The sequence below is a fragment of the Orcinus orca genome, chromosome X (assembly GCF_937001465.1).
Source record: "Orcinus orca chromosome X, mOrcOrc1.1, whole genome shotgun sequence".
NCBI classification, from domain to species: Eukaryota; Metazoa; Chordata; class Mammalia; order Artiodactyla; family Delphinidae; genus Orcinus; species Orcinus orca.
Window position 1 is genome coordinate 66,584,759 of NC_064580.1, and position 26,834 is coordinate 66,611,592.

Below are 26,834 nucleotides of genomic sequence, written 5' to 3' on the forward strand. Positions count from 1 at the left end.
AAGCAAATCGTTAATAGCCTGCCATTTCATCCGTAAATACTCCAATACAGACACCATCTTTTGCATTTCTGTCCTGTAGAGTCGGAAGATTACTTGCATCTGTGTTCCCCACTACTGGGTGCACACCAGAAGATGATTTCTGAGCACCTACCACGTGCCAGACCTTGTGCTTGGCTCTGAAGGTTCTGTCTGAGCTAGGGAGGCACACCAGAACCAAGCCACGATGTTCCAAACCAAGAATTGCTACAGTTCTGGAGACTGAGCACAGGGTGCCCGTGTGAGCTGAGGAGCAGGACCTCAAATTGTACTAACTGAATTGAGCTGAGTCAGTTTTCTCCTCTCCTGGAGACTGAATTCCAACTCGCCGCGAGACACGGGTTCTCCAGCAGGAGGCGCTGCAAAGGAGTGGCGGGGATGGGGTGCTCGCTCTTTCAGTTTCTCCTGATGGAGCCGGAGCCAGGGAAGGTAGCCAGAGCCCCCATGGGGGTGCAAACTGCAGACAACGTAGTTTAATAGGCAGGCGAGCAGGACGCTGAGCGCGAGGCCCCGAGAGAGGCCCCAGGGTTCTGGTGCCGGCTAAGGGCGCGGGGCGCGGGGCAGGCCGGGCACCTGCTCCCCAGGTCTTCTCAACGCTGCCCGTTGCCCTGGCTGCCTCCAGTTCCCGCCCCAACTGCCGCTCTTCCTGATAGACTATCTCCGAGGAGGGCACAGGACAGAGCGAGGAAACACCTGTTTCCAACAAGAAAAGAGGTGGGGAAAACCCCCCACCAGACTTCCAATGGTCTCATCAAGCTTGCTCTCGAGAGCCTAGTAAAAGCGCGCCCAGAAAGCCAGAGGAGATCATTTTTCAAAAAGATCGCTTTCTATTTCTTACTCCCCCCCTCCTTTTCCTAAGCTGTAACGTCGCTTTTTAAAAAAATGCCTTCTTTCCTCCGTGGGGCTTCCCGCTCCTCCCAGGCCCCTTAAGGCCCCTTAAGGCCCCCAGCCTGGGTGCCTACAGGAACCACCAACACCCCCAATCCCACGCTTTGCAACTGCATGCGTTTCCGAATTCTTCACTTCCTCAGCCCCCTGCCGACCTACAGGTGGGGAGTGGGACTAGGGGGCAACAGAACAAAGAAACCAGGGAGCCACTGACCCAGGCCAGGCGCCCCTTCTGCAGCCTCCGACCGGCCGGGGAACAAGAGAGGCTCACGAACGCGTGAACGCCCCAGCCCGGGTCTCACGCCACTTTCTAAAGGCGAGCAGCCGCAGGCCGCGTGGGAGGTGGGTGCTGCCCCAGCGCAACAGGCCTGAGTGGCAGTGGACGCCAACAGCCTCCACGCACTGGGCTCCGTTATTTCATCAGCAGTTTCAGAAAAACCTGCCAAAAGCAGTTATGCCTCACTGCACTGTGTAGCTTTTTCCTGCCATTTTTTCATAATAAAAGAGGGAGTGAAGCTCGCTCGCTCTCTCCCACTCCACCCCCCTCTCCTAAAAAGAGCCAAAAGGATACGAGGAGGAAAAAAAAAAAAAGAACCCACACACCAATCTCCGAGGGGATGCCATTGAGGTGTGGCTTGTATTTAAATATCCAATATGTCAATGTAAGGGGAGTGGGTATGTATATAAAGTGCCGTTTGCATCTGATAGCTCGACGAAGCCAGCTATGAGAGGCCTGGGGAGATGGATGCGGAGGGGAAGCGGCACTTTGACTGAGCGCAAGGTCAGGAGCGCGCTGCCCCACGCTCCCCGCCGCTGAGAAGTTCCTTGGACAAGAACAGACGTCGACTGCAGCTCGGCAGAGCGCGGAGCGAGCTAGCAAGCGAGCGCCGCCGAGTCGCCCGCGCCCGCGGCGGGGAGAGGCAGTTCGCGCCCCACGGCCCGGACTCGGCCCCGCGCACCCCGCCATGGCTGAGGTGGGGGGGGTCTTCTCTTCCTTGGACTGGGATCTGCACGGCTTCTCCTCGTCTCTGGGGAACGTGCCTTTAGCTGACTCCCCAGGTTTCCTGAACGAGCGCCTGGGCCAGATCGAAGGGAAGCTGCAGCGCGGCTCGCCCACCGACTTCGCCCACTTGAAGGGGATCCTGCGACGCCGCCAGCTCTACTGCCGCACCGGCTTCCACCTGGAGATCTTCCCCAACGGCACGGTGCACGGCACCCGCCACGACCACAGCCGCTTCGGTGAGGACGCGGCCGGGAGGGACGGGAGGCGAGCAGACGGCGCACTGGGGAGCCGACGGCTCGAGGCTCCGGCTTGGGGCCCGCGGACCGCCCCCCCCCGCCCCTCGGCTCGGCGCCGTCTGAGCCCTTCGAGGCGGGAGGCCGACGGGGACGCGGGGCAGGCGGGACGCGACGGTGCGGACTTGAGCCGCGCAGCGGCGTCGGGGCGCCTGACACCCTCAGACACTCTCGGGAGGAGGCGGGGGCGCCTTGAGGTGCGGCTTCTCCTTTCCCCACTCCACCCTCCCTCCCCCGGGAGCTAGAGGATTGTTCTGGGACCTGGACGCTGCAGGTGGAGCTGGGAGAGGGGTAGGAGCATCCGCCGAGGAGGTCGGGGACCGTGGCTACAGCGTGAGGCTGAGCCTCCAGGGCAGCTGGGTTGTCGCGGCAGATTACCTGAAGCTGGAGCCTTCGTGGGCCGTGGATACGGCGTGTGGACGGTCCGCGCCCGAGTCGATATTGACCCGCGGGGACGCGGCAGCCGTGGCACCTGCCTACCTCTGTGTTGCTCTGCCCGTGTTGAGGTACAACCCAGACAGCACGGCGGGATCTGGGTATTAGAGAAAGTAGGAAAGCCTCCCGGTGGCTACTGTGTAAGGGCACAAGCCCTGCGGAAGCTTTTGCCGGAGCTACCTCTGGACTCCTTGCCTCAGTGAGGAAACCGTTCTAGGCCCACTCCCAGGCCCCAAAACAGGTGTATTCTGGGCCCAGGGCAGAAGACACCCAGCCTCCATCCAGGATTTTCTCTGCCTGCCACTCTGCAGATTGTTCAAAGGGCACAGCTGCCTGTCTCACATACAGAACACAATTAGTATAAACCTTGACCTGGGACAGAGATCATTGGGTTTCTAAGCGAATGTGTTCACTCCTCAATAATTTGGCCATTTTCAGTTTCAATTTCCTATCCTCTACTAAACTGTTATTTTGATGCTGTGACAGCTACCCTTCTTTGGGTCCCCGCATCTCCCAATGCCCTCTGCTTCCTCCCAAGGACCCTATGGGCCAAAGACACCATCTAAGCCAGTGAGAGGCTTTGCCTACCATCAGGCGTGATACTCTTCCCTTCTTTTTCCCATCCTCCCTCACTTCCCCCAAACCTCCCTATCCTCCTATTCCCCGTGCCTTGCTAGAGCTGCACCCCAGTGCACCATAAAAAGCCTGGGGTGGATGGGGAGAGGGGCAGAGGCCTGTTCCTGGGCAAGGCTAAGTCTAGCAAACAACTTGGGGCCAGGGCTGGTCTTCCTTGCTGGGAGCAAGCAGGAACCCTAATGAGGTCTATGTCATCTTGGAAAAATGCACTTGGAGAGCTGGAGTACAGTAGGTTGTGTGTGGGGTGGGGGTAATGGAGGGGTGCAGGTGTCTGTATAAACTTGCAGCAGGTCCTCAAAAGGGTGACAAGGTGGGGTGGGGTGAGGGGAGAGGGAGGGTTAACTTAGCTCCTTTCCCTTCCATCACTAGTGACTTTGCAGTCCCCTTTTGTTCCTCTTCGGAAGGAATGGGACTCCCACCCTGGCCTCAGAGCCTCCCAAAACTCCCAGAAATGGCCTAAAGATATTGGGGTAGCTCATTCCTGAGATGTAGAATAAAAATTCTGAAATGATGGAGAAATGTGAGGTGGGAGCAGCAGAGGTGGAGAAACTGTGAGCTTGACTCCCAGCAGCTACAAGTGTTCGTCTGATTCTGTGCCTAAACTAAGCCCAGTAACCTACAAGGTCAACATAAAGTAGTAATAGGCTCTTGGGATAAGTGGTCTTTAATTACCTCCCTAAGGACACATCTTGATTTCTTTTCATCTCCCAGGTCTGCTAAGGGTGTTAAGTTTAAGGAGAAACCAAAGGAAATAAAACTGGCGGGAGGAAGGAGTGTTTTCACTGCTGCTTAACTGTTTCATTTTGGGTTTTGCCTTAAGTGCATGCGCACACACACACATACTGACTGAGACCACCTCTGCATCACCTTTTCCCTTTCCTCCTTCCCTGGCTTCCTGGCAGTTCCGTGTATTTCCTGTAAAGGAAATGATAACTGGTCAAAGCTGTGTCTTTGTAACGTCCCCTGCCAACTTGCAAGCACACATTTACTCTTTCTCAGTTTAGCTTTTGGCAGAGAAAGAGGTGGCGTTTTGAGTTTGCTAACTCTCTCCTCCCTCCACATTTGAGTTAATCAGCCAGGGTATTCAATAAATCGAAACTTTAACATTCCATAAGTGCTTTAGCAGTCAACATTCCAGCAGGGTAAAGTAGGCCAGACTTAAGATATAAAATATTATAGATTTCTGCTTGGGGGGAGGAGGTAGTCTCCAAAGGCCATGTAAAGTAAATAGCTATTTGTTGTAATTGGAGAGCAGGGCCCCCAAGGATTACCCTGGAATCCATGTGTTCAGAATGAGTCAGGCTGAGCCCAAGAGCAGCCTCGACTCCAAATAATAACCTGTTGGCACAGCCTATGCTCCCCCTCCCCTCCCCTCCCCCACACCCCTCCCCCACACCCCCCATTCTGCAATCAGTAGCCAGGAGTATTTCACTCTCCGCCTGGCTGGCTGGTGGCATTTACATAAGGTTCACAGGGATCCTGACATTCCTGAGGGGCACCTGTGGGCTGGCAGAGCGGAGCTTGGGAGCCAGACTGGAGGAGAGGCCTCCCGCCAGGTGGGATGGAACAGGCTCGCGCAGCTGCTTTGGTTTGTGAGCGATATGGTTCTTATTTGGCAAGGTGCCAAAACAGCACTGTCTTGGCCCTGAAAGGCTGAAAGGATGGCTGAGGGCATTCGGGTGAGTTATGGAGCCAGATTAAATGACATACTAGGCCAGTCATCTAGCTGGGTTCTGAAGCAGTGGGACCCAGAACAGATCTGTTTTCACTGAAGCCATGGGGCAAAAGGTGTAAGAAGAGAAGAGTCTGGAAACTGTCGAACACAGGCCAGAACCTGAGGTGGACAGGTCAAATGAGGCAGGGGAGAGGGAGGTCCTGGGCTTTGAAGGGGTTGAAAGTACTGAGGACAAACTTTGTCTACTTAATACTTTGCTTCAACGTTTTGCTGTTAACACCCCTCTCCAGCTGTAGTTGGGAAAATGTAAAAATGGCTTGTTTTCTCTCTCCCTTCATGCTGGCTGGAATTCAGGAGAAGGTTTAGGAATATCTGTTCCATCATCATGTGCCACTGGGTTCCCACAGTTTGAATCCAGCTAATAGGAAAGTTGGCAAAGGGAAATGATGCCCAAAGACAGCTGGGCAGGGATGATTCCAGCTGTTGGAGACCCCTGTTACTGGACACAACCCAAGTGACTTCCTCTATGATCTGTCCTTTGGCATCAGGGTTAACAGAGAGCTGGAGAAAAACGGTGGTGACTCAAATGGCCACACCTCTTGGGTTTCATGATTTGTTCTCATACCAGGTTTTGGATGGTGAGATCACAAGCTACCCTCTGCTACTTAATGAGCTCAGGGTGGTCAGAGACATGAGATAGAGAATGAGGGAACTAAGACTCAGAAGCTCAGAAGTAAGCTGCCTAAGCAAAGAACAGAAGTCTTCAGCGGGTTGGTATCCCTCAAAGTTTAGCACCCAGAACTGAATCATGACCTGGCTTCTCGTTTCCTGGCCATACTGGCCACTCTCCTTTGAACACCCTCCTGTGTTTCCATAGCCCTCTTTAAACACAGTAGAACTAAAAACAGCACTCTTGTGATCTGAGGCAGAGCAGAATGGGGCAATCCCCTCCTTTATGCCAGTTACTAGATCTTGATCAATACAGCCTTAGATCACATTAGTGTTTTTTCTTTTTTTCTATTTTTTTACATTAGCTTTTAGCAATTTTTAATTTTTACATGACTAGCTTCACATTAGCTTTTTAATAATCTCGTGAATCAGCCATACTGAGGTTACCTTGTTCAATCAAATTCTGTACTCCATTGTTGTGCATGTTTTGCTAAGCCACGTCTCCCCATTCCAAAGCTGAGCAGACTTGCATTTAGCAAAAATGCATGAAAACACAAAAGAACAGTCCATGTTTTCAAGAAAATATACGTGGTTGCCTGAAGGGGGGAGGAGAGGGGGAGAAGCTTATGGAAATAAAAAGAAAGAGATAGATAAATAAAAAAGCCTTTACGCAGACCAATTATGATAATAGGCCATGAAATAAGGAGTATGATTGACTCATACTGTACTTGAGGCTTGCCCTCCCCCAGCAAAACCCCAAACACAAAATATCTTGGGTAACTGGTTTGGGGACCAAAGTGCAGGACTTTACATTTATTCTAATTAAAGCTTATTTTGTTGGAGTCAGCCCATTTTTCCATTCTCTTGAAATCTCTTTGGGTTTTTATTGTCGCCCTCTCAGCTGTATGTCTTCTGGAACTAGGGTAAACAGTCCCCCTATGTCCTTTTATAAGTCATTTATTAAAATGTTAAACAGGGCAGAACCAAAATCAGAACCTGTGCAGTGTAACTAAAGGTTTTGGTCCACTAAATCAGTATCTGCTTAAGCCCTACTTGGCACCAGGTATTTTCCCTTCCCCTCTTACCATCTTGTGTCAATATCCTTTCCCAAAACTCTTTTTTTGTACTACAAGAGTTAGTAACAACCAGACTGAGACTAAAGCTTGGAGGATGTCAATGCTAGAGGACAAAGGCCACGTTCTGAGTGTTCTATACAATGGCAGCAGAAGAGCGTTACATTCTCCAAATAGGTGTGTGTGCCCTAAAAGCTTCCATACCTGATTGCCCACCCACCAGCCCAAGTCACTGGGGCTCTTCAGGAGACTTCCCACTGGAGTTCTGAACCTGATTTCACAATTGCCCACTTAATTTTTTAAAGTGATCTTTAAGGAATCAGTCCCACTCCCTGTGTAGATTACATAGAATATTATTACCCTTAAGAATTACATTTTTGGATGAGAAAGACAGCCAGATATGAGCTCATTTCATACCTTTGGATGCCTGTGTGAGTCAATAGTATCACGTTTTGGTCTGTATGTTGAAAAACATGGTTAGAGAAAATCAAAGAGAAATCTAGTTGACCATTACATCTGTATCCAAATAATAGATGTGCTATCTTAGAACAAAACTGTGAAGTCTTCAGTATCACCAGGATTTCAGTTCTGGTTCTTTTTTCCCTCTTAGTAGTCAATTTCTTTTTTCCCCCTTACTGCTCCTGGGTAAATGAAAAGTTTTTCAAATCCTCACCTCTAACTTTGTCAGCTAGAGGGACATTTCTGAGTATCTTCCCTTTTCCCTTAAAGCTGCAACATCTCACATCAGTATCAAGTCTAATACTACCTGCCAACTCTTTGCCATAGATAAATTTAAAATCCTCAAGAGGTAAGCCTGAGGCTGCACTGGCCAAGAGTACTTTTGAGGAGAAAGCTCTCACCAGGCCAAGTTTTGCTTCCTGCCGTAGGCTGGAGGAACAAACTTTGTGAGTGGCCCGTGTGGCCTTTGTTAGAGTCAGTTACAGGCAGTTGACAGCCTCATGTGGCTTTAAGGACATGGGAGCTAAGAGGCTGCAAAACAAGTTCAGCCTAGAGGACAGCAAGGTAATGCTGTGTGCTCTGGGGAGGAGGGAAGTGACTTTGGGAAGATACAGAAACCTGGCCACATTCTTTCATTTTGAAAGCTGCCCTCCCAGTTCTTGAAACGGTGGTATTTAACAGCAATAGTACCTTGTAATTATGGAGCTTCTGTAGCCAAACGCTTCTCATGGTCTTTTCCTTATAATATGCCTAAGAGTGTTGAATAAAGGCAGAGATTATGTCCCCCTTTTTACATATGGACATGCCGAGGCCCAGAGAGACTCAGTGTCTTCTCTGAGGTTCCATTCTTGCTGCAAAAGATGGTTTCATCAGGTAATTCACCAAAGGCACACAGAGCTGGCCTCCAGTTGGGCATAAAGGACTAGTAGCTCATGTCACCTGAACAGTTTCCTCTTAGCTTGATATCAGTGATGGAAATGGCATTCACTTTTTTGCTCTAGGAATTCTGGAGTTTATCAGCCTGGCTGTGGGGCTGATCAGCATCCGGGGAGTGGACTCTGGCCTGTATTTAGGAATGAACGAGCGAGGAGAACTCTATGGGTCGGTAAGTTTAAGGTTTTTTGTCCTCGGAAGCTGTTACCACAAGTGTTTGGACAATGTAAGGCAAAACATTCATCTAGCACTTGAAAGCACTTTTGTCAACTTTAAAGGATTAGTGTCTTCTAGTCAGTTCTTGACTGCCCAGGAACTTGCTACATAACACTTTCACTCATTCAGCCTCCATCAAAACAGAAGCTTTTCTGTAGTACATTTGCTTTCACCTTCTCCATTAGAGGGCCAGCTCATCTGATAATAATAGGAAGCTGTACTGGTTTGTCAGTAGATGGTAAGGGTTTGGGGCATTAACTCTCCCAAGGAGCACATCTTATTTGTGATGGGTACCCAGAGGAGTAGCCAACTGGCTGGCACAAAAATAGGCAATGGTAAAGCTGGCCTTCAGATTGAGGATTCTGAGATTAACGACACAGTCCTTGATGTCCAGATTGCTTCAGCTGAATCCCAAAAGCCAAACAAAATAAACAAACAAATGAAGAGTGAGGGTTCCAGGGTCTGGTGACAGCCCTAAAGTCCCCAGCTAGAACTGGGTTGGCTGCAGTGCATGTTCACTATTTTGGAAGCCAGCCCAGAGCTGGGGAATGGTGACTTTGCTGATCTTAACCCTTTCAGAGGATCCCAACTCCTGGCTTTGGCTTTTGAGTCACAGAGCATACTTTCTGGCTGCCTGCACCCCATGAAATCAGAGCACATTCTTCCCTGACACCTAAGAGATAGGCCTGTCCCCAGCACTCAGTATCGGCAAAACCCCAGCAAGTAGTATGGTGGTTGGATCAAGTGTGAGAAGGGACAGAGGCAAGAGACCCAGGAGCTGCCAGCTTGAAGTAGCCAGATTTGGAGGAACTTTTCAAGGAGATCTTTTCTGAGCTTTCCAACTGACAGGCCTGAGACCCTTCATTAGGAGAGATCACAGCTCACCTCCCATGGAGCTTTATATAGATCTGAGGCCTTTGCCTGTCAGTTGACATAGTTGACTGCAATCTCAGTGGATTTGAACATCATTAGCCCTAAATAGGGAGAAAACTCAGGGGTGCCAGCGGGGCATTGGGAGGCCATAGCAGAAATTCTCAGGCTCAAAGTGCCAGGTGAGCCCATCTCTTTCAGTCTCCTGCCTTCAGAAAAAATATCACTGGAAACATTTTTGCGTGGCTCACAAAAGAGGGTGAAAGTGATACCGACAGGGCTGTTTTGTGCTGTTTGGAAAGAAGATGCCTCAGGAATACCGGGAGATAGGACTGAAATATTCTAATATCAATGTGCTATTACTATTTTAGTTTCTCCACCAGCAAGCTGGGATGGGAGAAATAGTCATATAATGGGCTCTGCTTTATTTTCTTACCCTCACAGAAGAAACTCACACGTGAATGTGTTTTCCGGGAACAGTTTGAAGAAAACTGGTACAACACCTATGCCTCCACCTTGTACAAACACTCGGACTCGGAGAGACAGTATTATGTGGCCCTGAATAAAGACGGCTCACCCCGGGAGGGATACAGGACTAAACGACACCAGAAATTCACTCACTTTTTACCCAGGCCAGTAGATCCTTCTAAGTTGCCCTCCATGTCCAGAGACCTGTTCCGCTATAGGTAACGGACCCCTAGTGTGACCTCTGTGACCTATATACTCTGGGGCCACAGTTGTCTCTGGAAGCACTATATTCATAGCTTTTCAATCTTCTTTCCTATCAATTTAGATAACAGAGAAGCACTTACTGTTCAACTCGACCCAGCTGTTCCCTTGTTGTTCAAAGTGTATATCAAGGTTGGGTTATTTTGGGGAGGGATGTGGGGGGAGGGGGAGGTCTAGAGGGAATCTTGTATATACTTTTTTCTTTACTCATGTTCTTTCCCCTGAGGTGGCACAAGAAAGAATGGGGTCCCCGCCAAGGGCCAGAGGTGTCTTGCCCCACAATCTACCCAAATACCTTGACAGTGGGTAAATGAAAGACCAAGGAATCTGCCATAGATGCTACCTACAGAGCTTTGGAGAAGTCTCATTAAGAAAATCCTTGGGGCTACAGCCCTGCTGCAAGCCATCCCTGCACTGGCTCTGCAGATTTCTCATCTGTCCTGACATGCAGTTTCCCTGCCATTGGAAGTGGGAGATGGGGTAGGCTGTAAGAAAATGATATTAAAATGTAAGCATGGATACTGTGCATAAGGACAAACTATTTATGAAATGTATATGCTATTTATTTTATATATTTATTTATTTCAAAATAATTTTATTTTTAATGAGAGATGCTATGACTGGATTTTCATCAGAAAGAATAAGGTCCTACTGAAACAGGATAAATGAGTTAGTAAAGGCTTTTATTGGCAATAAAATTGTCTTTATATTGTAACCACTGTCTAATTCTATTCATTTGTACACTTAGAATTAGAAGGTTGGTTAGCTTCTTTCACTAATTAGAATCTCTTGATGTTGGCATCACACTGCCTAGGCTAGGTGACCCACTATCTACAATATTAGCATTATCTAGGGGCCCTATCTGAAGTTCCTTCTGGTTCTATGACTTTAACTTTAGTGGTGAATCAAAGCTTCAGGAAGGCCCGGACCAACAGCCCTTATGGAAGCACCCGTTTGTGCTTAGGACTAAGCATAGAGAAACCCTCCTTTGGGATTTGGTTAGGGCCCAAAGCCTGAAGGTCAGAAACCCTAATTGGTGGCTTCTTACTTAACATATGAAGATGACGGGATTCAAAAAAAATAACAATCAATAGGGAGAATGATTTTTTTTGAACCAGTCAGCTTCCCTTCTGGAGGTGTTCTCCCACTCCCTCTCCAAACCCCCAGCCCCCTTCTCTGCCAGTGTTTCTCCTAGAGAGCAACAGTTCTTAGAGTATATGGTCTCTTCACCAGCAGCATCATCTGAGCACTTGTTAGAAATGTAAGAGATCAGGTCGTACCCCAGACCTGCCAAATCAGAATCACTGGGTGTGGGGCCCAACAATCTGCATGTTAACAAGCCTTCCAGAGGATTCCTATGCACAATAAAGTTTGAAATCTAGTGCCCTAAAAGAATGGTTTTCAAGAAGAATTCTTTTTGCATCTGAATTGTCTATAAAGAAAGTTTTAGGATAAATTCAGTCCATAAAATAAGAGTGGCTGTAGTTGAAGTGGGGAAGGCATTCTTGGAGCTCCGTCTTCTCCAGAGCAGCCTCTGAGATATCTTGCTTTGAAATCCCTGGCCTCTTGACTGATATTTACTGAGGTGGGAGTATAGGGTTATTTACATTTTCAAAGCAAATGCTGTCTGGAAACAAGAACCAAAGGAATAAAAGTCTCATTGAGTACTCAGGCACCATGAAGTACTGGTGGGAGAAGTTTTTGGGTTTAGGATCGTTCCTCCTGGTGCTCCTCAGTCACATCCACTATTTCCCCAACTGATTGGTAAAACAAATAGCTTAGGTAGCGGCTCACTTAAAAATCAAAACCAAAAACTCTATAAAAGTTCGTCCAAATCTAAGTACCCAACAGATAAACCACACGTATGAGCATACACACATCAAAGAGCAAATACGACTGTATGATTGATAGAAAGTGCTAAGTTGCACAGTGTATGTGATCACAGACTAGAATGCTTGCCCACGGAACCACCAAGGCAGAGATCACACAGGGCTGGGGTGAGCAGGGAAAGTTCCCTGAAAGGGGTAATGCCCGCTGCGGAGAACCAACAGGAGGATTTAGAGAGCCAAGAGGCTGATGGCAATGTCTGTGTTGGGCTACAGGGAAGAAACACCACATCTAGAGGTCTCTGGAAGGAGGGTAAAAATCAGCCGTGTGACATTTTTTATCACATTTTGAATGTGCATCACACCTTTATTTTAAAACCAAAATTTTACCTATATTCTCTATGGTCAGCTACCTAGAACTTCTGATACACAGCCCCAACTTCTGAGGGCTTGTGAGATAAGTGAGATCTGTTTTAACCAATAGGAAGCTGGCACTTCCCTGTGAGTAGGGCCAGTGTTACTCTAGTGAGGCAGTTGACATGGGCCTGGCAATGCCACAAGCACCATACTACACAGGGTAGGATTTACAATGAAAATGCCAATGTAATGAAAAGGCAAAGATTCCAAATCCTAGGGTCAGGCCTTACCTTTTTCCTCTGGGTAGAAGTAGAGGGGAAAAGAACAGAAGAAGGGTCCCAAGATGCAGAAGGGGTTCATAGGGGAGGCACTCTTGTACTGAGCTTTAGGAATAACAATGAATGGGGCACATTGCCAGCAAATGTCAGTGGGCATCTGTTGTCACGGTCAAAAAGAGGGAAAAGATAAATTCTGGAAATTAAAATGTAAGATGGATGACCTAGTACCACTAGAGCAATCAGCAGCTGATTGACACTGTATCCCCAAAGTGCTAAAGTAATGGATTTTGTGCCAACCTAGAGGGAATTGTAGAGTAGCAAGCTCTGGACCTCTGGTTTTGAATGAAAACATGCACAGAGACTGTTTACTAGTCATCTTTTCATCCCCTCCCAGTGTTTAGGGTGTTCCTGGAACAAAACAAACACTTAGGAAATGGTTGCTGAATAAATGAATGGTTGGTTGAAAGAAAGAATGAGTAAATGAATGAATGGACAAAGACATAGACACCTTTAGCAAATATGTATATGATGCAAATGCCGGGCTAGAGAAACCAAATGCATTACATACAAGAATCATCTGAACTATTAAGTTCCCAGTACACTTAAATATGCACAATGACAAACTAGGCTGTATCTTAAGAAAGATACTCAGTTCCCTGTCACTGGAAGTGTTTAAGCAGAGGCTAGACAAAGTCTTGAGAAGGATATTACATCATTTGGATGGAACAGGGTGAATGCTAAATAAAAGTGACCGAATGTGGTGGCATTATTTACTAATTACATACTCCACGGGACCCCCAGATTTCTCCTGGGCACATATCGTGTCCTAGGAGAAAGAGGATATAAGACCTAGAAGTGCTACACAACTGTTATTCCAGGCCAAGAAAAACACTGTACACCAGAATTTCCAAACTTGGGGTTCACAAGGTCCTTAATGGTCCATGGAAGGCCCTTTGGACCTGAACTCCCAAAACAGTATGCAAATTTTTATGTGTGTGTACATTTGATCTTCCATTGGTTCTCAGAGGATCCCCCAACATGTTAGGAACCACTACCCTAGGAGTTTCCACAGCCTCAAAACATTTGGCATAAGAACTGGTGGCCACTGCGATCCTGTGTGAAACCTTGACTGAGTTTTAGTTTAGTTTTGTTTTTCTCAAAGACATAGATTTTATGTGTGAAATCTTTGACTCCTATCATCTAAGAGATAGCTGTAAGTTTGGCAACAGGGAGGTAGGAGTGAGGGGAGGGAAGAGCTGGGCTGGCTTCACTGCTCAGTGGTTCTGCACAAAGCTCAACCCAGGGCCAACCTTGACAGCAGTTCTGATGGCAACAAGATTCTCCTTCCCCTCCCTTCCAGCCCTCTTTTCACCCCTACTGCCACAGCAAAATGTTGTTCATGCTGAAAAAACAATCAGAGACTGAACCCACCAGGCCCAGACACAAGGAGCTTATCAGAACCATCAGAGCAGACTCCCTCCCCAGAGGACTTTAATCAAAGGCTTAAGATAATAAAAGAACCCAAGTTTATCTTACCTTCAAGTCACTGTGGTGCTCAGCCACTGAATCCCTGGCTACATAGTCAGAAATCCATCAGGCTCAGGGCTCTAGTGGGGCCACAAGTCACACAGGCTTTGTCCAAGTTGCCTAAAGCACGGGTTTAGCCTTCCTCTCCCTGACTCTTCAGCTGACTTTCGGGGACTGCTGCTTTCCTTCTCTCTGGAGTAGTTGGAGCTGCATTGCCTTTTCCCAGAACAGGGAGCTGCTGAGGAGGAATGTGGGATGTTAGGGAGAAAGCGATCAGTGAGGAAGGACACTTTCTTTTGGAAAGACACGTTCACGGTCAGTCATCTAACTAACTTCCTTGCTCAGCAGGAGGAACAGAACATAATTTAGTTTGTCATTCCTAGAGCTCCTTCTGTTCTCAAAAGAGAAAATGGAAGACCTTTCTAATAGGCCTCTACACCAGGGCTCTGGTGTCAACTGCAGAGATACCCAACTCTTGCAACCCAGCACAGGCTGTTGCTCCTCTAAATCTCTTTCCAATTCCCAGACGAAGTATGGGCTCAGCTCTGTTCCTTATCGTTGCAATGTAGCACAAGACATGCAGGTAACATGTTCTTCAGGTCCTGAAGTCAGACCAACCTTGTTTTATATCCAGATTCCTTTACTTCCTCTTTGACCCTGAACAAATTCATTAATTAATTCATTAATTCAACGAGTATTTGTTGAGCATTTTTTCATCTTTAGAGACATAACAGTAAATAAGACAGGTGTAGTTCCTCTCCTCCTGATATGGTCTAGTCAGGAAGACAGACATAAACAAGTAAACCTACAAATTGTAACACGTGCCATAAAGAAAGAGTACAAGGTGCTATGAGAGTATATAGCAAGGCAGGCATAACCTTTTAAGGGGATTAGGGGAAGGCTTCCTGAAAAAATGATTCTTACGGTGAGACCTGAAGGGTGACTAGGAGGGTAGGAATAGCTTTCCAGGGATAGAGAACAGGAATATGTAAAAGTCCAGAGGCAGGAAGGAGTTAGGCATGATCAAAAAACTATGAGAATGTGATGTGGCTCAATTGTAGCAAGCCACAGGGTCTTCACCTGTAAGGTGAAAATAAATACAGAACCTACCTCAAGGGCAATTGCTATGAAGACTAAATAAGATAATGTATTGAAAGTGTAAAGTGCTTAGCACTGTTCCTGGTGCATAGTAAGCGCTCAATAAATGTTTGCTATCGCTATTACATTTAGTTCATTATTTATTAGTAGCAGTATTAATTTGAAGACATATCTCGGAATGAACATATGCATCACTCCACCCCCCTCTCCATATGTATGATTTTGCTGGGGTTTTACAAAGGACAGGTACCAGAAGGTAAGGTGGTACATGAGACAGCCATGCCATACACATGCCAACCTCTTACTAAGAACACATAATGAGAGTACCCACTTGGAAACTCCACTGTCTAATGTACCTAATGAAGCAAACCAACAGAATCTGTCAGCCCTCATCCAACTTCTATTTTAGTTATATTTTAGCAGTGCATCCTATGGTCACAGGAGACTCCCTTCTGCAGGCTCCCATGACCACACCATGAATAGACAGCCTCACCCGGGTCCCACATATCCAGAACCCTCCTTCTTCATTTCTCTTCCTTATAGTCATGCACTCTGAGCCCCATCCCAGTCCTTTTTAACATGCCACACACTAGACTCCTAGTAAACTCGTGGTGGCAGATGCATGCTTGCCCTGTTTCCAATTTCCCTGTGTCCCACCAGTTGTAAATGTTCCAAGCTTCCAAAACCCATCATACCATCCTAACCTCACCTAACACTATACCCTATAGGTTTCTCCATGCTTGCCCCTTAAGCTATTATACCCACATCCAATAGATCCCACAATTCTCTTCCAATATAAACCCAGGGCACAGCCTCCTCAATGTACAATCTGAATGTCATGTATATATACAGGACAGAATAACTTGGAGAGCCCACACCCAAAGCTCCATCCAACTCAGTTTAAAGTGCCCACTTTCTCTGCTTCTGCTCCTGGATTGCCAACATTGCTAGATAAAGCTATGAAAATTGGGTCATCAAATGACTCCACTACAAATACAGTCACATCAATCTCAAACAGACCAGCCTTTTCCCACTTAACAGGCCTTTTATTCATTTAGTTTTGAGTCTGTCTGGCATTCACCGTAGCCTATCATAAAAATCCCTAACATCTAAACAGCTTTATACTGGCTTAGTGTTAACCAAACTTTTTTTCTAAGCATCTGGCAAAATTGTCTAAAAATAGACTCTGGGCTCTGTTGGGACTTCCTAAATCAGAATTTCCAGCTGAAAGGCTTGGTTATCTATATCAATGTTTCTCAAACTTTTTGATCTGAGGAGCCCTTACAAACTTAAAAACTATGTAGGACCTCAAAGAGCTTTTATTTATTTGGATTATAGCTATTGGTATTTAACATATTAGAAATTAAAATTCAGCAATTTTAATTATCTAATAATTAATTTAAAATAACAAACCCATTAACATTAACATAAATTACATTTTTATGAAAAAAGTAATTCTATTCTCAAAAATTTAATGAGTGGTATTATTTTACATTTTTCCAAACCTCTTTGATGTCTGCCTTAATAGCAGACAGTTGAATTCTTATATCTGCTTCTGCATTCAATTTGTTGCTATATGTTCTTTTGGCTGAAATATGGGGAGAAAATCTGGCCTCTCCTAGATCTGTAATTAGGAAAGAAAGGACCTCATGGACCCCCAAGAATCCTTAGACTACTCTTTGAGAATCACTGATCTGTATATTTAAGTCCCCAAGGAATTCTTATCAAGAAAATAGGTGGCAAACACTGCATTTTTCATGTGAGATATTACAAATCTCCATTCGTCTCTAGCTCTCAGCTCCAGACTGTTCCAGATCAGGCATTCTCTGGTCTCTCTCTGTAGATGAAACCTCCCTCATGTTTTACTAAGACCTAAGCCATCTAGTAGTGGCTTCCTAGCATTCATTTTTTGGTATTGTTTAGTTTGGCCTCTTTCTTTCTTTCTTTTTTTCTTTTATTGACCATTTGTATATTTTCTTTTTTTAAATTTTCTTAATTTTTTTGGCTGCATTGGGCCTTAGTTGCGGCTCACAGGATATTTCGCTGTGGCACACGGGCTTCTCTCTACTTGTGGCGTGCGGGTTTTCTCTCTCTAGTTGTGGCGCAGGGCTCCAGAGCACGTGGGCTCTGTAGTTTGCGGCATGCAGGCTCTCTTGTTGAGGTGCGTGAGCTCAGTAGTTGTGGCATGCGGGCTTAGTTGTCCACGCATGTGGAATCTTAGTTCCCTGACCAGGGATTGAACCCACGTCCCCTGCACTGGAAGGTGGATTCTTAACCACTGGACCACCAGGGAAGTCCTGGCCTTTTTCTTTTAAAGAAAACAGTTTTTTTAATTTTTTATGGTGGTAAAATATATATAACAAAATTTGCCATTTTAACCATTTTCAAGTGTACAATTCAGGGCCATTAATTACATTCACAGTGTTATGTAACCATCATCACTTTCTATTTCCAAAATTCTTCATCACCCCAAACAAAAACTCTGAAACCTCATTACTTCCTCCTCCCAGCCTCTGGTGACCCCCTAATCTACTTTGTCTCTATGGATTTTCCTATTTTGAACATTTCATATAAATGCAATCATAGAATATGTGGTGTTTTGTGATTGGCTTCTTTCATGTAACATAATGTTTTGAAGGTTCATCCGTATTGCAGCATGTGTTAATACTGCCTTTCTTTTTATAGGAATAGAATTGCTAGGAATAGCATTGCTGAGTTATATGGTACCTCTATGGTCAACCATTTGAGAAACTGCCAAACACTTTTTCAAAGAGGCTGTGCCATTTTCCATTCCCACCAACAATGTAAGAGGGTTCCAATTTCTTCATATCTTCACTATCACTTGTTATTTTCCATCTTTTTTTATTGTAGCAATCCTAGTGGATGTGAAATGGCATCCCACTGTCGTTTTGATTTGCATTTTCCTGTTGAGCATCTTTTCATGTGCTTATTGGCCATTCGTATATTTTTCTTGGAGAAATGTCTATTCAGATTATCTGTCCATCTTTAATAGAGTTTTATGTCTTTTTATTATTGAATTATAAAATTTCTTTATACGTGGGGAACCTGGTGCTAAACCATTCGTAGACAACCTGCTTCTGGGTCAGGGTTTCGTATGTAGCAGAGCAGCTCCCTTGCCACAATCTATTGAAAGTCAGCCTTCGACACAAGGGTTTGTAAAATAAATTTTAAAAAAGAGTATAAGATGAAATAGAAACAAATAAGAGACTTAAAAAGAAAAAACTGATTTCTTTATATATTCTGGACACAGTATATGGGATGAGGTAGAGACCCAACTTCATTCTTTTGCATGTGTATACTAAATGTCATGGCACCGTATGCTGAAAAGACTATTCTTTCCCCACTGAATAGTCTTGGCACTCTTGTGGATAATCAATTGACCATAGATGTATGGGTTTACTTCTCCATTCTCAATTCTATCCATCTATGTATGTGTCTATCCTTATGCTAGTACCACACAATCAAAATTACTGTAGATTTTTTGTAAGTTTTGAAATCATGATGTAGGAGTCCTCCACTTTGTTCTTCTTTTTCAAGACTGTTTTGGCTATTCTGGGCCCCTTGCAATTCCATATGAATTTTAGGATCAGCTTGTAAATTTTTTACAAAGAAACCATCTGGGATTTTGATAGAGATTGTGATGAATCTGTAGATCAATTTGGGGGGTGTTGCCATCTTAATAATATTAAATCTTCCAGTCCCTGACCATGGGACGTCTTTCCATTTATTTAGGTCTCCTTTAATCTTTTTCAAGCAGGCTTTAGACTCATTTTCCCTTTCTTCCTCTTTCAGATAGTGTTCCTCCATCTCTGAAAGTTATGTCCTTCCTCTGCACGCTTGATTCCAACTCCTCCACATAGCCTTTCCCTTTCAATATGTCCAAATTTCTCTAGTTCTTAAAGAACTTCCTAAACATACAAGTAAAGGATGGAATCATTAAGGAAAAAAATCAAGAAGTTTGTTAACTGCTAAATATAAAAAAAATAATAAAATTAAAAGCTTAAAAAAACTGGGGAAACATTTGCCATAAAATTTTAAAAAGTTATTATCATTAACATACTGACTATAGGACCCATACAAATATATAACAAAAACACTAAGCTTCCAATCGAATATGGGTAAAGAAAATATACAGACAATTCACAAAAGAAGATATACAACTTGTAAAAATCATAAGCAACATACTTCAACCTCACAAGTAATTAATGAAATGCAAAACAATGAAATATATTTTCCTTATGAAATTAAGAAAGTTTTTAAAAATATAATAATACTTAAAACCAGCAAGGGTGCAGAGAACTAGTTTCAATCATATACTGCTGTTGAGAAAATACTGATGATGCAACTTGATAATATAAATCCAGAACTTTACATTTTTCATGTTTTTTGACCCAGTAATTCTTCTAAAATGCAATCGATGTTCTTTGCAACATTATTTATAAAAGAAAAAGAAAACTAACTTTCCAACAATAGAAGAATAGCTATAAATTACAGTACATTATTGTGATCAATCATTCTGCAGTCCATGATAAATATTTTAATGACATAGAGATATTCTCTCAGGATAATTTAAAGGGAAAAGCAGAATATGGAATTGTATTACACTATGATCTCAATCATGTAAATATACCATACATACATAATATGAATAGAAAAAATAATAGAGGTAAAGGAGACAAAATGTTGAGCACTTGTCTCTGAGCAGTAGGTTTTTATGATCTTTATCTTCTATATTTTTCTAACTTTTCTACAGTGGGCATGTATAATTATCTATAGTGCCTTGAGGCCATTACAGTATTTAATCAGTCCCCCATCAATGGGCATTTAGGTTGTTTCTAGTCTTCTGTCACTATGACCAACATTCAAGTGAATATACTTAAACATATATCTTTGTGCACATATGTGAGTATATCTGTAAGATAAATTTCTAAAACTGAAATGTTCTGGGACAAATGTGATGAGCATTTTAAATTTCAGTAGTTAGTGCCAAATTATCCTTCAGTGAGGTTGTACCAATTTATACGACCACCAATAATTTATGAGGGTGCCTGTTTCCCCATGATCTTGTCAACAAAATAAACAATTGTTTTATCTTTGCCAATGAAACATAGATGAAAATTGTATTTGTTTTAGCTCATTTGCATTTTATGACTGAGATTAAGCATCTTTCTATTTGTTTAAAAACCATTTGCATTTCTTCAGATGGGGAGACTGACACCCAAAGAGGGTAATATATTTAAGGGCACATACCTAATTAGTGACAGAATCAAAACTGGCTCCATAGTTTACTGAACATCAATCCTAGACTCTTTGTATCACATCATTTTGTTTTTACCTATACCACACATTACCACCTGATCGTATACTGCTCCAGTGTGCTGTCTTCATATCAAGATCATCAGCTCTATCTTTCCAAGCAGGTTGCAAGAAGTGCCATAAAAGAAAAAGAAGGGGCTTTGCAGGTGGCAGACTTGGATTTGAAACCCGTGTGTTCCACGTTCTTCTTCTGTGACCTTTGGCAAGGCTCAGTTTCCTCATCTATAAAAAGGTGGCAATAATACAGGACTAAATGACATTATGGGTGTAAATAACCTAGGATAGTGCCTGGCATAAAGATACTTCATAAACGGGACATAAACACACACATACATAGGCTTCTTAATGCCAGGATCTAGACCAGCAAGTTCTCTGTAACTTTTTATCATATCCAACACAGTGCAGGGTACCGAGTAGGTGCTAACAAATTTTCTTTGACTTGACTTGACTTGACGGGGTGGGGGCTTACAGTGTAATAGTGTAATATGGTGATTGACTGCACAGTAATGACTCAAAACCCTGAGGCTAACTGACAGAGAAAACAATCACGAGTCCCCACCCCCACCCCTGCCCCACACTCCCGACCTGCACGCACACTGCTCCTCAAGGCAAATCTGGATGAGAAGGGCAGAACTCCTAGGCTAATGAGGCCGAGCCCTCTAGCAGTTTTGATCACTTTTAGGAGTTTAGTGGCAAATGTACTATATGAGCTATATGGTGGGAAGCAACCTAAGGAAATGTAACATGGTCAGATTTGTGTTTTAATAAGATCATTCTGACTGCAGTGTGGAAGATGGATTGTATGGGTGGGGAGACTAACCAAGAGGCTACTGCAGTTATCGCATCAGGAAGAGATCAGAGTTGGGGAGCTGGAGGTTGAAGGAAGGTATAGGAGAAAGAGGGGATGATGGATGGAGCCAAATCTCTAAGGAAGAGGGAGGAACTTGGCTCCATAGCACAGGTGGAAGAATTCATTTATTGACAGAAGGGAGACACTGAAACACGAGAGAAGGGAAAAGGAAAGGTAAGTTTTTGAAGGAGACTGGGTGGAAAGGTGGTCGAGAAGTTCTGACTTGATGCTCTTGTCATTCAAAGTGAACTGGGAGGCACCATCTCCTGAGCATGGAGAGGAAGGTAGTAGGCAGCTGATTAGGGACACTTAGAAGGGTTTCTAGACAGCTGAATTTAGAGATCATGACTTTGTTGTGACTCCAGTCCATAGAGTTGTGGGCTTTTCTTTTTGAGAAAAAGTTATATGGTTATGGTGATTTGGATATCATGGGTTCCTGTCAAGAAAGTATTGATATCTTCTGTGGAGGAGTAGGAGTAGAAGGCATATTGCTGGACCTGAGGAATGAAGAGAATGGTGAGGGGAACTGTAGGCAGCAAGTACAGGCCACGCTTTCAAGAGGTTTAGCAGAAAAGAGAAGAAGGGAGATAGGGCCATGGCTTGAGGAAGAAGTAAATAAAGAACACTTTGTGTTTATTTTTAGGGTAGCAGAGACTTCGAGGTCTAAAAAAGATGCTATGTATGTACTTTAATGGAGGTCATATAAAGTAATGTTTAAGAGCACAGGCTCTGTAGCCATCAGTGCCTGGGTTCATATTCTGGCTTTGCCATTTTTATTCAAAATTAATTAAAGTCACCTAACCTCTTTGTGCCTCAGTTTTCTCAATGGAAAAATGGGAAAAATTACGGTAACTACCTCAGGATTCTTGCAAGTAATAAATGAGATAATATTTCTAAAACACTTAGAACAGTAACTAGAGTATGGTAAGCACTTGATAAGTATTAGATTATTATTATTATTTAAGCAAAACGCACATGCAGGATATGATTGGGTTTGTTTTGCTTTTGGCAAACCTTTTTCCTTATTGTAAAAGTGATAGATGTGCCCTTTTTTAAAAGTAGCTTTTGAAAAATTATACAAGTATTTTTTTGCTACAGAAAAATCAGAAAATAAAGATTAGCAAAAAATAAGAAAACAAAATTCCCTATCATCTTTAACATTCTGGTGTATATCATTCTGGACATTTTTCTATTCATTCAATAATGGTTTTCAAATTGTCTTTCAGTATGTGTGCCCGCATACAGCAAGGGGTCAGGCAAGTACTTTGGCTGAGCTTTTGAGCTTTGTCTCTGTGGCAGCTAGGGTTAATTACCCTAATACACGTGCTTGCCTCACTTTCCTTAACCCCCTACACACACACACAGGGAAGGCCAGACTCGCTGTACTCTGCCTCAGCCCCTGATTCTGGGGGCCCAGCATATGAGAGACCTAAGCCCTCCATCTGCTTGAAAGGAGAGGGGCGCTCAGACACCTTCTGTGAGGCTCTGGTTCTAGAAATGACCACCTTCTGGTTCCCCTATGCAGAATGCAGATACTCTAGCTCTGATTGTCCTAGATCCGCTGTCCTCTTGCTCCTCAAAGTGTGGTCCCTGGACCAGAAGAATCAACATCACCTGATAGCTTGTTAGAAATGCAAATTCTTGGACCCTACCTCAGACCTACTGTATCAGAATCTAAAGTTTAATGAGCTCCCTGGGTGATTTGCACATACATTAAAATTTGAGAAGCACTGGACTAGCACAGGTCCTTTCAATTCTAGGAATGAAGATTTTCCTAAATGTTCTTGAACATTAGAAATTTCAAGACTTTCCCACCAAAAGTTTTACCTTTCCTTAGGCCATTCTACTTCATGGAACAGGCTGAGCTTTGTGGATTAACAATAGGCCCAATGCTTTCCTCAGGATTCCAAGTGCATACCATTCAAACATTAAACATCTTTATGATCAAACTCAGTAGCCGGCAGATGGAACCAGGGAAAAGACTAAATAATTCTGATCCTAAGGGGGGATTCAATTTCTTCTAAGTACACAAGGTCAAACAATTTCCTCTCAGAAGAGAGGAAATTATGTTATCTGGCTAATGTGGGCCATGCAATCAGGGAATGAGTTCCCACCATCAGGTACAAAGGCATAGCTTCTGTGGGATGTTTCTGCCCCTGGTTTCTATACACCCTCCTAAGTCAGAAATGAGAAATTTCTATCAAGGGTCACTCACCCACTGATGTCGATTAAACAGGTAATAAATGAAGGGGGCCCTTGAGTAGAAAGCAATTTTTTCAGTGCAATGAACTATATAACTTATTTCTTTTTAAAAACCATGAACAGAATATGACCTTATTCCATAAACATAATAGAGAATTACAAGATGTACTTCAGTTCTTTGTTATGGCCAATTAAGAAATAGGGACAGAAGTCAGGAAGAGGGGCTTCCCTGGTGGCGCAGTGGTTAAGAATCTGCCTGCCAACGCAGGGGACATGGGTTTGAGCCCTGGCCCGGGAAGATCCCACATGCCGTGGAGCAACTGAGCCTGTGTGCCACAACTACTGAGCCTGTGCTCTAGAGCCCACATGTCACAACTACTGAAGCCCATGCACCTAGAGCCCGTGCTCCACAGCAAGAGAAGCCACTGCAATGAGAAGCCCGTGCACCGCAACGAAGAGTAGCCCCAGCTCACCGCAACTAGAGAAAGCCCACGCACAGCAACAAAGACCCAACGCAGCCAAAAATAAATAAATAAATTTATATTAAAAAAAAAGAAGTCAGGAAGAGAGAAGGGCGACTAAAGAAGGGGAAGGAGAAAGACAAAGAGACCCAAAGAAAAAGGCAGAGAAACAGACATACATATACATTTAGGGACACAGAAACAGACATTGATGGTATTGACATTGCCATAATTTTCTCAGGTAATATATGACCACCAAGACATTCACACACCAATTCATCAAACTATCTCATACTTTTTCTGTGTCAGGTGCTGAGGATATTAAAGTGAGCAAAATAGACAGGGTTCTGCCCTTAAAGAGCTCACATATCTAGCAGGGGAGCAAGACATTAATCAAGTAATCACACAAATAACCATTTGATTAGTTTCTTGTTTCTGTTGTAACAAATCACCACTAATTTAGTGGCTTACAACAACACCTGTTTATTATCTTACAGTTCGGCAGGTAGGATAGAAGTCTGAAGCAGGTCTCACTGGGCTAAAATCAAGGTGTTGGCAGAGCTGCGTTCCCTTTTGGAAATTCTAGGTGAGAATTCTTCTCCTTGGCCTTTCCGAGCACCACCAGGAAAAAGGCCACACACATTCCTTGCCTCATGACCCTTTCCAACCACCTTCAAAGCCAGCAGCATTGCATCTCTCTGAACCTCTCGTTCCTTGTCACACCTGCCTGTAACTCTACCTCTGCCTCCCTCTTCCACTTTTAAGGACCCTTGTGATTACATTGGACCCACCAGATAATCCAGGAGGTGCTCCCATTTCAAGATCAGTTGATTAGCAACCTTAATTCCTGTAATCTTAATTCTCCTTTGCCAAGTAACTTAACATTCACAGGTTCTGTGATTAGGAGGTGGATATCTTTGGGGGATCATTATTCAGCCTACCATGCCATTTAATTACAATTTGTGTATTCCAGAAACTATTGGCTTAAATGGGGCTTTGACCTTCTGTGCACAAGTACAGAAGCATGGCATTTCCTAGAACTATCCTGAGTTCTGTTCTTTGCTGCCTACATGTGTTTGTGTTTGTGTTTGTGTTTGCTGTTTCCTCTGAGATGCCCTTCTCCTCAGTCTCTGCATGTCCATATTCTAGCTCTTTTAAGGCCTTGCTTGAATGGTACCTAGACTTTACCAGGTGGAAAAATGAAAAATAAACTTAGTTCAGAATAGTTCTATCTTTAGGATTCTCAATTGGTGCCTAATTGGACTTGTGAGGAAGCCACTGTATTAAAAATGAGTTCTGATATCTTAAAACAAGAATTTCAAAGTACTCACACTGGATTTTTCAGACACTTCTATTTGGATCACAGAAGGAAATGAAAGGATAAAGCTAAACCCTCTAGGCACCACCGAAGAGAGACAGAAGGAAGTGCCCTGAAAACAAGCTTGTTCAATGGCAAAAACAGAATCCTGCCTCTTCCAGTTAGTCATGTGCCACTGAGTGAATAATTTAATTATTTTAAACCTATTTCCTCATCTGTAAAACACAATTATAAAAGTGACTAGTCATAGTGCCTGACACATAATAGGCATTCAATAAATATTGCTATGCGAGAGAAGATTCAGAGAGGTGAAGTAACTTGTCCAAGTTTATAAAAATAGAACCTGGCTCCCAAATTCTAGCATATTAAGATCATTTTGCTGTTTCTTAGTTCTTTGGAAATATGACTATTCATGATCCTTCTGGCACATCTCTATAACTCAAGAATAGTTAGTTGCCCCTATCCTGACAGATGTCACTACACTAACACAGAACTTTCTGTTTTGTTCCCTTGTGAATACAGCAGCATTTCTCATTTGAAATAGAGGATTTTGAAGTACTTGGTACACCAATCTACCTCATCTGAGGAAGGCTGAATTATTCCATCCTTGGCTCTGAAGGACACTGAGATCCAGAAAGCAGAACAGTGCTTCCAGATCCTATTGGTCTAAACTGTGCTGAGTGTGGTGAAAGAAGAAACAAATAAAGATCCCATTGTACAGTTATCACACAGGAATTTGTTTCCGTCATCTTGGTTCACATACCCCTCTACTTCCCACAAACAGTTCTCATTTTAAAGTTTAGTTCAGTACCAGTTATTCTGAAAATTTGCTTAACGTGGTCTGACAGATTGAAAAAAAATTGAATTGGAATACAAGTGTAATAGGAAGCATCTGAACAGAGTGGAATGAGAAGTGGAATAGAGGCTAGAAGACGTGGGTGCCCTTGGGTATCTCTTCCCCTCTCTGGACCTTTGTTTTTCCCGACTATAAAGGGAGAGGGATAGGCTACAGGGTCTCTAAGACCCCTACCATCTTTAGCACTGTATGATTCTATAATTATAGAATTATAATTATAAATTATAATTCTAATGTATAATTTATTATAATAAAGTATAATTTATAAATTACAATTCTATAATTATAGAATAATTATCCCATAATTATTCTATAATTATAGAATATTCTATAATTACAATTATAAATTATAATTCTAAATGATAATTTAAAAATTATAATTCTATAATTCCCCTACACACACACAGACACTGAGGTATTAGAATATAAAGGGATGTGTGTGTGGTGAGGTGTGGGGAGATGATAGTTTGGAGAAAGGGAAAAAAATTGCAGGCAGGTACTTCATTTGAGCTTAGCACATACGGTGGAGTGTGCAAGATATGGAAAGATAGGACAGAATCACTTGCTAATAGAAAAATAGGTTTACTTTGCTAAGGATAGGGTCCAAGCAAGCCTGTATCACTAAAGCCTTTGAAGGCCAACCTCTATGCTGTATATTATTGAAAACCTACCAAGAGCTGGTAATGAACGAACAATACCTCAAATGATTTATATTAACCATGTTTCTTTTTCTTTTTTGTTTGGTTTTGTTTTCATTGAAATGTATTCAGCGGGCCAGACACAAGCTTCTACCTGCTTTGCTACTGGCA

The 26,834-nt window shown here is 43.6% G+C and overlaps 1 protein-coding gene across 1 annotated transcript; it reads left to right on the forward strand.

The window, feature by feature from the left end:
* The first annotated feature begins 1,590 nt into the window (after nucleotides 1–1,590).
* Nucleotides 1,591–10,047, forward strand: FGF16 (fibroblast growth factor 16). Its single transcript, XM_004280436.3, has 3 exons — nucleotides 1,591–2,163; nucleotides 8,169–8,272; nucleotides 9,631–10,047. Exons 1-3 carry the CDS (start codon nucleotides 1,890–1,892, stop codon nucleotides 9,874–9,876), a joined length of 624 nt encoding a protein of 207 aa, XP_004280484.1. The 5' UTR covers nucleotides 1,591–1,889; the 3' UTR covers nucleotides 9,877–10,047.
* The last annotated feature ends 16,787 nt before the right edge of the window (nucleotides 10,048–26,834 follow it).